The sequence below is a fragment of the Gasterosteus aculeatus genome, chromosome 18 (assembly GCF_964276395.1).
Source record: "Gasterosteus aculeatus chromosome 18, fGasAcu3.hap1.1, whole genome shotgun sequence".
Classification (NCBI taxonomy): Eukaryota; Metazoa; Chordata; class Actinopteri; order Perciformes; family Gasterosteidae; genus Gasterosteus; species Gasterosteus aculeatus.
This window is the reverse complement of record NC_135706.1, coordinates 54,495-67,242: the sequence shown is the minus strand read 5'-3', so window position 1 is coordinate 67,242 and position 12,748 is coordinate 54,495. Positions and strand designations below refer to the sequence as shown.

The 12,748-nt window shown below is 43.7% G+C and overlaps 1 protein-coding gene across 3 annotated transcripts; it reads right to left on the bottom strand.

Moving 5' to 3' along the window:
- Window positions 1–529: 529 nt before the first annotated feature.
- nus1 (NUS1 dehydrodolichyl diphosphate synthase subunit) lies at window positions 530–7,536 on the bottom strand. Of its 3 annotated transcripts, none has more exons than XR_013453509.1 (5): window positions 6,717–7,532; window positions 5,950–6,075; window positions 3,900–5,806; window positions 2,652–2,751; window positions 530–2,012 (listed from the first exon to the last, which is right to left on the bottom strand). XR_013453509.1 is itself a non-coding variant. In XM_040160782.2 (5 exons), exons 1-5 carry the CDS (start codon window positions 7,114–7,116, stop codon window positions 1,922–1,924), a joined length of 870 nt encoding a protein of 289 aa, XP_040016716.1. In that variant the 5' UTR covers window positions 7,117–7,536; the 3' UTR covers window positions 530–1,921. The 3 variants fall into 3 exon arrangements, 2 of the variants coding, with proteins under 2 accessions (XP_040016716.1, XP_077950171.1); XM_040160782.2 differs by having other exon boundaries at window positions 3,900–4,052; window positions 6,717–7,536; XM_078094045.1 differs by lacking the exons at window positions 530–2,012; window positions 2,652–2,751 and having other exon boundaries at window positions 4,059–5,809.
- Between the last annotated feature and the right edge of the window lie 5,212 nt (window positions 7,537–12,748).

Here is a 12,748-nt window from a genome sequence, read left to right as displayed (position 1 = left end):
AGGTGTATCGACGTCAGGAATGAACTACCTTCAGAACCATCAAAATGGTGTGTGTGTGAAAGGCCAGTGTCATAATTGAATAATAGTATTAGTTCAGATTCCTTTTTGATACATTTACTTGTATAATGTTGCTCTATATTTTATAGTAGTATTTATTTGATTTGTTTAAAATGTAACAAACGTATAGCAAAGTATATATGATACAAATTAAAAGGTAAGTACATATGACGATCAAATAAGTGTCCATGTGTGCATGATCCAAACCCCCAAACCCTTTCACATTACTCAACATAAAATGTAACACGCACACGGCATTCCATTCCACAACTACACACACGTATATATATATATATATATGTAATATATATATAATATATATATAATATATATGTAATATATAATATATATATAATATATATATATATGCAGTCTGAATATATATATATATATATAAAAAAAATATATATAAAATGTGTGTGTGTGTAAATACATACATACTACAGAAACCAATAACTGAAGGAGTCAAGCATTATGTAGAGCATCAACATGTTTCTCATTTATTTTCTTCGGGCAAATTAACTACAATAATCACCTTGCAGATGTATGCTTCCGCCAACCAGTCATGTTGAAATTCACATCCAGGCTATTCCAAAATGGTCAGCCCCTTCAATATGCATTAGACATTTATGTGAAATTGTCACAATTAGCACATCCTTGAATTATGGCTTGAAAAAGTGAAGTTAGTGATCTTTATGCTGAAAAATTCTAATAAGTTGACCTTGGGTCCAGGTGAACGATTGTGCCAAATTGCTGAAAATTTTAATTAGATATTTGAAGCCGGTCCTTTCCAAATGATTATAGACACAAGAATGGGACAGACTGAAGCCACGGTGACCTACAAATTATCAGTTAATCAGTCATCTTTGAATCCAAGTTGATCGTTTGCAGCAAACTTGGGGGAAAAAAAAACCTTTTAGGCGTTAATTACGTTCACAAAAAAATACATGAACACCTCCCCTCCATCAGGCAAGGGGGAGGGGCACTATCGCAAGAGAAATAAAAAAATAAAAACAAGATGGAAGTAGAAATGTGTCAGCCTTTTGTTGTCTAGCAGTTTGAACTAGAGGAACGTATAACTTATAGCTCAAATATAAGTTTGACAAATTGATGTCAACTTGAGGTGGAAAATAAAAGTTGTTATTGATTTTCATGAAAACATGAGCCCGTTTTGAGTGGCAACTCATTTAAGTAAACCCCGTCAGTTCAGATAAGTTTTGTCAGGGACTGTAAAGTGGCGTAGAATGGGACTGAAGGCAGCATTTCTGTATTGCAGTTTGGTCAGGCCGACTGGCCTTCGACAAACGTCTGTGTGTCTGAAGCAACACGCTACCCGGACAACAAACACAAACACGCACTTCTCATATTAACACATTATTAACCCCTCCGTCCCCAAGCTCAAGCAGCGCCTCTTGTGTGGTTGGTGGAATCGAGCGTCTTTCTCCAAGACCCAAACATATTTCCCGTGCAAAGACGAGAACAAAGCCTTGTTTCTTCCTCTGTCGTCTGGCCGGGTGAAGGGGGCGGGGGTAAATGTTCTGAACCACGGCAGACAACAGCAGCTGGATACTGAATGGCAAACAGTGAGCAAATTGGAAAACAGGAAACAGGCCGGTCCGCTCGAGTCAGTGTGTTGCCGAAGTCCTGGAATGGGAGTCGAGAGTGGTGGCAAGAAGTGAGCGGGACCAGACCCTGCTAGAGCTTGTCTTTTGAGTCTGTCAAAGACCCAAGAGATGGACAGAGTGAGGTAAAGCGGGGGAGTTGAGGGAGGCACCGCCTGGCCAAACTCTCGTCTTGACTATGTGCACCCCTACACCTCTTATATTTCTGTTCCAAGCGCCTGACAGAGGGAGGGGGCGGCATATCACTGACCAAGCCGCTGCTGACAAGAGTCAAACTGCTGAAGGACACCCAGCAGGTCCTCATAGGAGACATTTCTGTGGGAGGGCAAGGACCTGAGGACACACAGCAGCACACACACACTTTGAACAAATCAGGGTCATGTTAAAGATGGCATCTTTTGCCTTCATTTTGTAATATTAATGTTACTGGCTGGAACTATGCCAACGTCTCCGTATGACCTACATAAGTAAACGAGACAACACAGAATCCCCGCTGTTGGTTCGGTGGAGGGAGGAGGGTAACACGGGAAAACCAGAGGGCCATTGGCACGAAACCAGGATAAGGGATAAAGCCGGGATATTCAATTTATCCAGGATGAATGTTAGTCTGCTCCAGACCAGGAAAGTAGTCGTTGCAGGTCGACCGATCCAACGGGGGAGCTCCCGTGTTCCTGCACCATGGCATGCCCATTTCTGAAACTTGACTTAGCTCCCCCTCCTCATCCTGGCTCAGCAAACGTGCAAATCGATTAAGCCGCGATGAGCCGATCGTTGCGCTTTCACTTGTCCTGGATTTCTTTATTCTACTTTTGTCCAATAGCCCCCAGGACTGAGCCAAGCAGACAACGAAAACCCTAACGTTTCCGTCAACAGATCCCTGCAGTAGCTTTAATGGAACAAAAACATAAAACCTGAATGTTCTGCTCCACGATGCTAAAAGAGTGTAACATGTAGAAACAAATAGCTGCTTACATGAACTCAGTGAGTCTGATGTGCCAGGGGAGGAAGCCCAGCGTGCTGTCCACAGGACCAAACTTCACCACCAGTTCAGGGTCCGGGACGTTCCTTGACTCTGAAACAAACGGCAGCAAGGGGAACAGCACGCCATCAGCACAAGCCATCGGCACCCCTTTTTATTTTATAAAGCATGTTGACAGAGTCTCTCCAGTGCTTCCACTGTGGAGGCTGAATTAAGAACCGCTTTGTGTTTACCCTTACACCAGGATACACAGCGACATTCCAGTGTGAAATACATTCGTGAGCGCCCTCTGGAGGTAGGCGAGGCGAGGCAAGGCAATTTTATTTGTATAGCACTTTTCATACACAAGGCAGACTCAAAGTGCTTCACATTATAACATTTTATACAATAAAGTGAAATAAAATGCAGGAATTAAAAGACAATTAAAAACAGCAAATAAAATTATAAATTAAAATCTTATTTAAATTATTTAATTAAAAGCAGAGGTTAAAAGTGCAATGTAGGTCAAATTTAGCAGAAGGCGAAGCTGAACATAAAAGTTTTCAGTCTTGTTTCAAACGTGGTCAGAGTTGGGGCAAGTCTTAAATCTTCAGGAAGTTTATTCCAGCTGTTTGTTGCGTAGTAACTAAATGATGCTTTGCCATGATTTGTATTTACTCTGGGAATCACTAACAGATTGGTGTCAGAAGATCTTAGTGATCTTTAAGGCTTATGTAGTGGAAGCACATCAGTGATATACTTTGGCCCTAAACCATGTAGTGATTTATATGTGAGCAGTAGGATTTTGAAATTAATTCTCTGACATACTGGGAGCCAATGTAGGGATTTAAGAATTGGTGTAATGTGCTCACATTTTTGGTCTTTGTTAGAACTCTAGCAGCAGCTTTCTGAACAAGCTGGAGCTGCCTGACAATTTTTTTTGGAAGACCTGCAAGGAGACCATTACAATAGTCTAGCCTACTAGTTATAAAGGCATGTACAAGTGTTTCTAAGTCTTGAGCTGACATGAGCCCTCTAAGTCGTGCTACATTTTTGAGGTGGTAGTAGGCCGATTTTGTTACTGATTTGATGTGACTCTCCAAGTGTAAATCTGAATCCATAATAACCCCCAGATTTCTGGCTTTATTTGATGTTTTCAGGGACAGAGAGTGAAGGTGTTGGGTTAGGTAGGAATATGATCACACCGTTTTCACAGACTGCCTCTAACCACGTTTGGCAGATGAGCATATAAGAACTAGTACCTCTGAGCAGGACGTCCAACATTGAGACGCTGATGTCTTTGGAGCCCTTCTCTTTGTTCTCCACAGAGCGACACAGCTGCCGCGCCGCCTGGACGATGCTCTGCTTCCCATCCTCTGGAGACAAGACCTTCACAGTGGGCCTGCAGGAAATCACTAAGAGAGACAAACAGAATCAACTTCCACGGCCCCTTGGTCAGAGCATTATAGACCATCACAGTAACCAGTACTGCTAGTTGTGTTCTTATGCTACTATATTTTTACACAAGTACGCTCTTTCAAAGAACATTCTATTCCTCAATTTTTAGACATTAGAATCGTCGGCTTAGTGCGACGCAGGAGGGTAAAAGAAAATGTGTTCACTGGGAAGGTGTGCCGCTCTAGCCGGGGAGGTTGGCCCGGGGGCTTCAACCGCCCGGGACAGGGCGGCGGGGAGACGGGGCTTCTCAGTCCCGCTACCAATCAGCCGGCTCGGGAGGAACGCAGCGCATATCCCTTCCGGCCAGAGAGGCGGACCCGCAGTCCGGAGGAACAGACAGTTGTTTCCAGGTTGAAAGCCTTGTGGGATGCTAGTGTCTTAAGTTAGTTGTGTTGCCTCTTTTCGTTCCCACTGTTTTTAAATAAAGTCGACATACTGGCTCATTCACCGGTTTTGCGTGACCGCTATTTGACATTTCAGCTTTTAGCTCGGTGGCGATCCCCGAAAAAAGACCCAGAAACACCACGAATGATCGGTTTGGGGCAATGAGAGATTTCTCAACCGGACAATTAAAGTGGACACTATGAGTGATGTGAATGAATGAGATCGTGCGAGGAGACCCAATGCTGTTTACATGCACATACGGGGACTATTTTTCTCTAGACTACTGAAATGCAATACAAAACGTTTCGTGGCTACAAAAAGGCAGCTATTTACTTACTATTTAGAATTTCGCTGGTATATTATAAAAGCAATAAGGTACTTGAGGCAGTACTTTATCTTCAATCATGTAACAGTGTGAGGGTTGCCTAACAACACCCCCGAACTGGTACATTATTGGACGATAAAGTACAGCCTCTCGTATGTTATTGCTTTAACTAGTTCACCATAATAATAACAATGTTGTTCTTCAGAGGGCACTGTTCTTTTTTTGATGGAGAGGAGAGTGCTACTTTACCTGGTTTCCCCACAATATTAATTCTTGGATAATAAACTGAATTTGAGAACATAAAAATACAGAAAGAAATACTGAAGTGAAAGTGACGTGTGCAGTGAGAAAGAAAGCGACTGGTGGAATGACAGAATCAGACAGTGGGGGACCGGGCTCTTGATGAGCCTGACTGCCGACGGGACTGCCGACTGTTGGTGTGGCGGGAGGTCTTAGTCCTGATGGACCTCAGCCTCCTGCCAGATGGAAGGGGCACAAACAGTTTTTGCGGGTTGAGAGGGGTTTCCCTGCATGTTTCCCCAGCTTTACATGCTGCTTCCTGTCAGACAGGAAGTCTGTGATCCACTTGCAGGTGGAGTCGGGCACGTGCAGCTGAGAGTTTGTCCTGCAGCAGGGACGAGATGATGGTGTTGAAAGCAGAGCTGAAGTCCACAAACAGGATCCTGGCGTAGGTTCCTGGGGAGTCCAGATGCTGACAGCATCTGAACTGCAGGGGGTCCAGGAGGGGGTCGGTGAGGGTCTTCAGGTGGGTCAGGACTAGCCGTTCAAAAGACTTCATGGCTACAGAGGTCAGGGCGACGGGCCTGTAGTCATATAGTCCTGTGATCCTGGGCTTCTTGGGAACAGGGATGATGGTGGAGGCCTTGACGCAGGCTGGTACGTAGCATGTCTCCAGGGAGGTGTTGAAGATGTCAGTGAACACCGGAGACAGCTGGTCAGCACAATGCTTCAGGGTGCGGTGAGAGACGGAGTCCAGGCCAGCTGCTTTATGGGAGTTTTGTCTTTTAAAGAGCTGGTTAACATCTCTCTCCAATACAGAATTAGTTTACCGGAGAACCCTCAATTTTACCAACGTGTGTGCAAACAGCAAAGCAGCAGCAGAGTCAGCTGTGCTGAATCCTTACCGTGGTGTTTGTCAGCACCGTTGCTAAGGAACTCCACATTGCATTTGGATCCATCCCCACCCAGCAAGTCCTGCTGCTGCCTTACGATCTCCTCCAGCAGACGGGAGTTGTTCTTGCGAAACATCCCTGAGAAACATTTTTCGTTGAAATATTTTTCGTTGATTTGCTCGATCACATAATCAAAGACTGTTGCTAGTGAGATGAATCAGTTACAGAGGAGCCTTTCACTCTGAAGAGGTGAGCATGCAGGGAATGTAGATATGTAAATGTGCAAAGTCATAAAGGCTTTCACACGACCCATTTACTTCATTTGTCACATTCTAAATTTGAGCTTTCTTAAGCAAATAGTAAACACCTCTGGTCCTGGTGCATGAATGTATGTCACAGTGCTAATGATTCTGTGATGTTCAGTAAAGTAAACCTGGATTGTAATTTTCACTCAAATAGTAAACGGATTAATGAAGTCATCTCTGTTTGCGCAGATATCCTGTAGGGAGAACCGTCTCTGCAAAAGTTTACCACTGAAGATCATAAAGTGAAACAAACTTCTAAAATCACATGACATTACAGAAAGAAGAGGGGTGGGGGCGTGAGAACAGCTTCGGTGTACTATGAATTTGTTAATATATACAAATAGAAATGTTTTAATTACGCCGAACGAAGATTGAACACGTTAGTTGGCAGGAGTTACGTTGCACAAATTGTTGTAGGAACAATAACTAGCAGATGAAAGCGAAGAGTCGAAAAGTCAAAGCAAAGATGTTTACCGTGATTATCATAGACGCTGACATAAGAAATGCCCACAGCCATACACCACACCACCAGGTTCGCGATGTCCGTATAGCTGGGCTCTTCTTCGGTCACCAGAAGGCCGATGTGCACAGGCAGCTTTTCCAGAGACCTGCCGTCAGAGAGCAACCGCGAGCGGCGACACGCGAGGCGCTTTACCGTCCCCGGACTGGTGTTAGCATCGGGGTTTTGATTCGTTGTCTTCTGGTGGTCCGGGAATCCGGCCAGGGCTACCGGCAGCAGCAGCCCGGCCATCGCCCGCTCCCACACTCGCCTCTTCCAGCCCCGAAGCCGGACACGGAGCCAGACGACTAGCGCTCTGTTGATGTGCACGAGAAGCAGGAGTAGCCGCCATAACAAGCCATAGAGCAGTGCCATTTGTGTCCGTATTCCTTGAAAGCGCCTTAAATGATAGTGGTGCGAATGTGCGATTCATGCGTTTTACGCTTTAAGTATGGGCTGCCTGCTAAACCTGTTTCATCGGAGCCAGCGGGTCGGTTCGCCCGCCGCCATTTTCCTCCTCTTTGTCAACCCCTGACCTATGAACCCTCACTGCGATACACGTAGCTACCTGATTGGATGAGATAGGAGTGACGCAGTAGGAGGAGCCGCCTTCCGACTGTCAAACCCCGGTTTACTATTGCAGCCGAGGGTTTATGCATATGGGTTTACGGTGCGCCCATACTTCGGGTTGATAATAAAACAATAACACGGTGCTCCGTTTCCTCGACAAACTGGCAGCAACTTTATTTCCACTCCAAAAAATAAACCCCCAGCTGAACACTTCTTCTCTTTCCTCTCCTTCCATCTCCCCCTTCACAATAAAAGCACCTACACCGGAACTAAAATCTTACACTATTATCACATTTTTTCAATCCAATTCATTTTATTTTGTTTAGCCCAAAATCACAAATCACTAATTTGCATCAGAGGGCTTCACAGTCTGTACATATGCAACATCCTCTGTCCCGAAACCCTCACATTGGCACAGGAAAAACTCCCCCAAAAATGAAAACCCTTCCATGGGGATAAAGGGGAAGAAACCTTAGTGAGAACGTCAGAGGAGGATCCCTCTCCCGGGATGGACAGACTACAATGGATGTCAAGTGTACAGAATGAACAATGTAAAAGATCTACAATACATTCAATTCCTACACAGAAATGATTCTAATAATTGCGCGTAGTAAGTAGGTGTACGGCAGGACCACTGCAGGGACAACCACCATCAGATAGAACCATCATCCCATAGAACCACCATCCACAGAAGCCTGTGGGGAGGGAAAGCACAAAGACTTTAGGAAAGGGTAATGTTGGTTTATGATGACGGTAATAGTAATGTGATTAATATTTCAAATAGTAATAATGATGATGATGGCAGTAGAAGGTATCAGCAGGGCCACGACAAGAGGCAGTAACAGGGTCCAGATTGAACCATGATCCATGGAAACTTGTGAGGCGAGAAAACACAAATTCTTGGAAGACACACAGTTAGGAATGCGCATTAATGTTTACAGTGATAGAAATGGGAACATCAATGGTGTTAGAAGCTGTAGATGTCCACGGACCAGGCAGGAGTTAGGACCAGGGTCCAGACGGAACCACGATCTACGAAGACCTGCGAGAAAAGCACAACAAACTTGGGGGAAGAAGCTGAATTAGTGATATGCATTAATAAAACCTGGGTTATTGTAGAAGGATAGAGTGAGAGTGAGAGAGGAGCACTGTGTGTCCTAAGAAGTCCCCCGGCAGCCTAAGCCTATAGCAGCTTAACTACACACTAAAAAAGGTTGGGTTAAAAATAACCCAATTTGGGTTGTTTTATAACTCAACCGCTGGGTCACCATTGCACCAACCTAGCAGTAGTTAATTTGACCCAGCACTATGGGTTGGCCATTTTAACCCAACATGAGTTAAATATTCTACCCAAATGCTGGGTCAAATTAACTACAATTCTGAGTTGTTTCAGCTACATATAGTTGTTATATATTCTACCCAAATGCTGGGTCAAATTAACTACAATTCTGAGTTGTTTCAACTACATATAGTTGTTATATATTCTACCCAAATGCTGGGTGAAATTAAATACAATTCTGGGATTCATGCAAAGGACATATCATAATTAACACTCGGTTCGATCCCAGGCTCTGCTAACCCTCATTTTGATGTGTCTTGGGCAAGACACTTAACCCAACATTGCTCCTGTAACTGTGACTACAGTGCGTGAATGTTAGTTATTGATGTGCAGGTGTCGTGTGTATGGTTCTCCTGTCATCAGTGTATGAATAGGTGTGAATGGGTGAATGATGTCATGCAGTGTTAAAGCGCTTTGAGTGGTCAGAAGACTAGAAAAGCGCTATACAAGTACTGTCCATTTACCATTATTAATATGTCCTGCTGTTTGTCAAAACAGGTAAAATGCGCAAATGGCTTTTTTACCCTGGGAGGATGGCGGTTAACTTCCAGAAGGGAACGCTGGGATTTCTTCCTCAGGATCCCACTGATGCAGCCAAAGTCCTCAAAGACAACCCAGCTCTGCAGGACAAGTCTGCACCTATGAAGGAGAAGCTGGTCAGGCTGAATGCTTTGCATGTGGTCCGCATGAGAGGGGGGGATTCTTCAGATAACACTGAGGTGACTGGAGAATACATCCTGCAGTTTGGTAGTATTAGGAAGTATAAGGGGAAGTCCTTCCGCTGGCTGCTGGAGAATGATATCGGGTACACCATCTACCGGATCAGGAACCAGCAGAAGGAGCAGGCTGCAGGAGTGTTCATGGCAGCGGGGCACAACAAAGACAGCCTACTGTCATTTGTAAATTATTCACTGGGCTTTAAAGACATCCAGTCTTTAGTCAACTACGAGGAACAGAAGCCACCAGTGATCGCAGCAGCAGCATCAGAGGATGACCTCTTGGTTGGTTTTGGTGCTCGTGCTAACAGCACCTGGCGAGAAATCTGGGACAGCAGAGTGGATCGCTATGCACCCTTCATCTTCAAGAAGAGCTGTGCTCCAGGTACAAAAATGTACAAACTCAAGATGTACCTGCAGAAAAAGCAGCCTCCTCCCTCTGTCTCCTCACCAACCACACAGACCTCCTCCTCCTCTGCTCCTGCTGAAAGCATGGGTGGGTATACACTCTTGTATACACAGAAAGAGACACACTTCATCATTGCAGAAGATGCTCATTTAATGACAATTATCTAATTGCCTGTCTACATTAAAGTGATGGATGAAGATGAGGAGCTGGAGAGGCTGATGCTGAGCATTTCTCCTGCAAAGCAACAGGTGCAGAGTTGTGAGTAAACATTTGCTGTAAACTGTTTATTCTGTTCAGTAAATATAATATATTGTTTGTGTTAAACAGCTGTTTCTGCATCATCATCATCATCATCAACTGCCATGGGATGACAACAGGTTCCAGAAACAAAACAAGTTTTTTTAGCTGAAACGTCCTGCAGCCAGCGGACACCACTGGGACCGTGAGTTCTTGTCCCACATGAAGCATGAACTATTCTGTCTCACGTTGACCATGTTCCGGTCCCTGGTTCTTTATGTTTGGTTGCTTCGATGTTGTCCCAGTGACTATGAATTGATACCAGCCACGATGAGGGTACGTACCAGTCTTCTTCTATGCATGAAAAGAGACAAGTGTGTGTGTGTGTGTGTGTGTGTGTGTGTATATATATGTATATAATGTGAATCTGCTGTGTTACTAACACCCAGGTGCATGTGTTTGAAGTGTGCCATGTTGCTTCTTCTGCCTAGCTTAAATTTTTCCAACTAACTGGCTGCTGAACATTAACAAATTCAACGACCAACACATGTATTATATAATAATGTGAGAAACTGTATCAAGGAATGAGGCAATTAGGAGGTTTGTGTCTTGCTCAGGGACAGTTCAACTTGGGACACGGGGCAGCCGGGACTTGAATCACCAACCCTGCAGTTCCCAGCGCACCCTCTCAGAGAGGATGTTGTATGTGTACAGACTGTAAAGCCATCTGAGGCAAATTTGTAATTTGCAATTTTGGGCTATACAAAATAAAATTAATTGAATTGAATTGAACTTTGAGACCCACTTTGATGTAGTGGAACCTGTCAAGGCAAGTCAAGGCAAGGCAATTTTATTTGTATAGCACATTTCAATTCAAATTCAAAGGCAATTCAAAGTGCTTCACCAGTAGAATAAATACTCAACCAAAATAATAGTAAGTCATTCCTATATATTTCATATATATTTAAAGTCTTTGCTTTGAATTCAGCATTCTGCAAATGTGCTTCTTCCCCTTTCTGAGACATCAATTTCAGATTGCAAATCATTTGCATGCATGTGGCTTTACCAGATCTCCAATTCTCTAAAACAAGTCTTCAACTAAGGATACTGCAAGCTTGGCCAAAAGTGTGGCATATAACGGACTAAACTACAAGTGTGTGATGATTTTGATCCATGGCTTGCTGGGTGCACAGCCAGAGTTTGATGAAATCATCTAAATGGTGATACTGCAAGACAACTTCATCTTCGTTCTCTGTAAGATTATAAATTAATAATTTGAATACTAAATAATCTTTTTCAATGTGTAGCAAGTGAGAAAATGTCCTTCCTGAGCTACTGTAGATTCAGGCAGGCCTTGGTACCGCCCACTTCCTGGTTCACCTATTAGAAAGGGTATAAAAGCTGCACATAATGAAGCTAGTGTCACCACGCTTGTCCCTTTCTGTGTTGGAGGCTGGCAGGTGAATCCACTGAGCTGGTGGGTGTTTTTAGTCTCAATTCTTAGGAAACTGATTTGGCCATTGGTTAACTTTCTGTTTGTATTTCCCAGCTTGTCATGGAGGCCCAAACCATGTGTGAGCCGGACCAGGTGGAGGAGCCTTAAAGTAACTCCAGGCTGGCATTCGAAGCCACTGCTATTTTGTATTGCTTATTCAGTTCCTCTCTGGAGTTTCTTCATGTTGGTAATGTTAGTTTGCTGATGACTTTTGGTAAGTAATTTGTTTATTTTTGTGTTTGAGGTTGTCTGCAGAGTAACATCCCAGATGGTGGGTCTGGTGGCTGGGCCTTTCACCTGCTCATCCCATTTTCCGTTGTGTTTGTCTGTATTTTCTTTTTACATAGCATGCCTGTTTTATATTGTTTGTGTGGAGAAACTGAGTCGGTGAGTGCCCTCTGCCAGAGCCTGTCCCTGCCCCGGTGCAGCCTAGTCACCCTTAGCACTTAATTTGTTTGTAGAGGTGCATTTGGTTATTCCTACAGCTGATGGAAATTGGTTTAATTGTTTTGTATGCTTTCTATATTTGAACTAAATTTTGAAATCTGGGAATACTTTTTCCTGTTGATCCGTGGTTGTTGGATAATTTATGAGGAAATATATTAACCCTGTGCTACCGGTGGTTACAAATGTCTTTCTTCCATTTGCTCAACTTCCCATGACTTTATCTACACACTATGAATCAGCTAAAACTAATGCATTCTAATACAACAGCCCTATAACAATTTCTCCCTCATTCTCTTGTATCTGTGTCGACAGCCCAAATGGAAATCGGCCAATGGTACCCCTAGAGGGGATTTACTTGCACGTTGAAATTTACTAATTGATTGTGATCTCTTCTCAGACTGCTGTGGCTGGTTCTACACCTGCAGAATCAAGCTGGCCAATGGAAAAACTAAAACTTCCAAATTGCTTGCCAGAGTCACCAGATATATCTACTGCAAGATGAAGAGAACCTTTTAGGTTAAAGGGCAACCTCACTTCAATATATGGACCAAGATTTTGACAATTCCTTTTTAATCTCAACTTTACCACTGAATTTCAGGGACAAGTAGGAGGGTTAGTTGATGTGTAAAATGTTTGACCTACCTCTGTATTGCCCGTGGGATATTTCGTAACACTGTTTTATAAATTGTTGCAGATAATTTCATTTTTTTTTAAATATTGTATTGTCATTTACTCATTTCAGTTGGTTCAATATGCGTTGGGCAAGAAACCTGGTGGAGACTGTGGTGCCATGA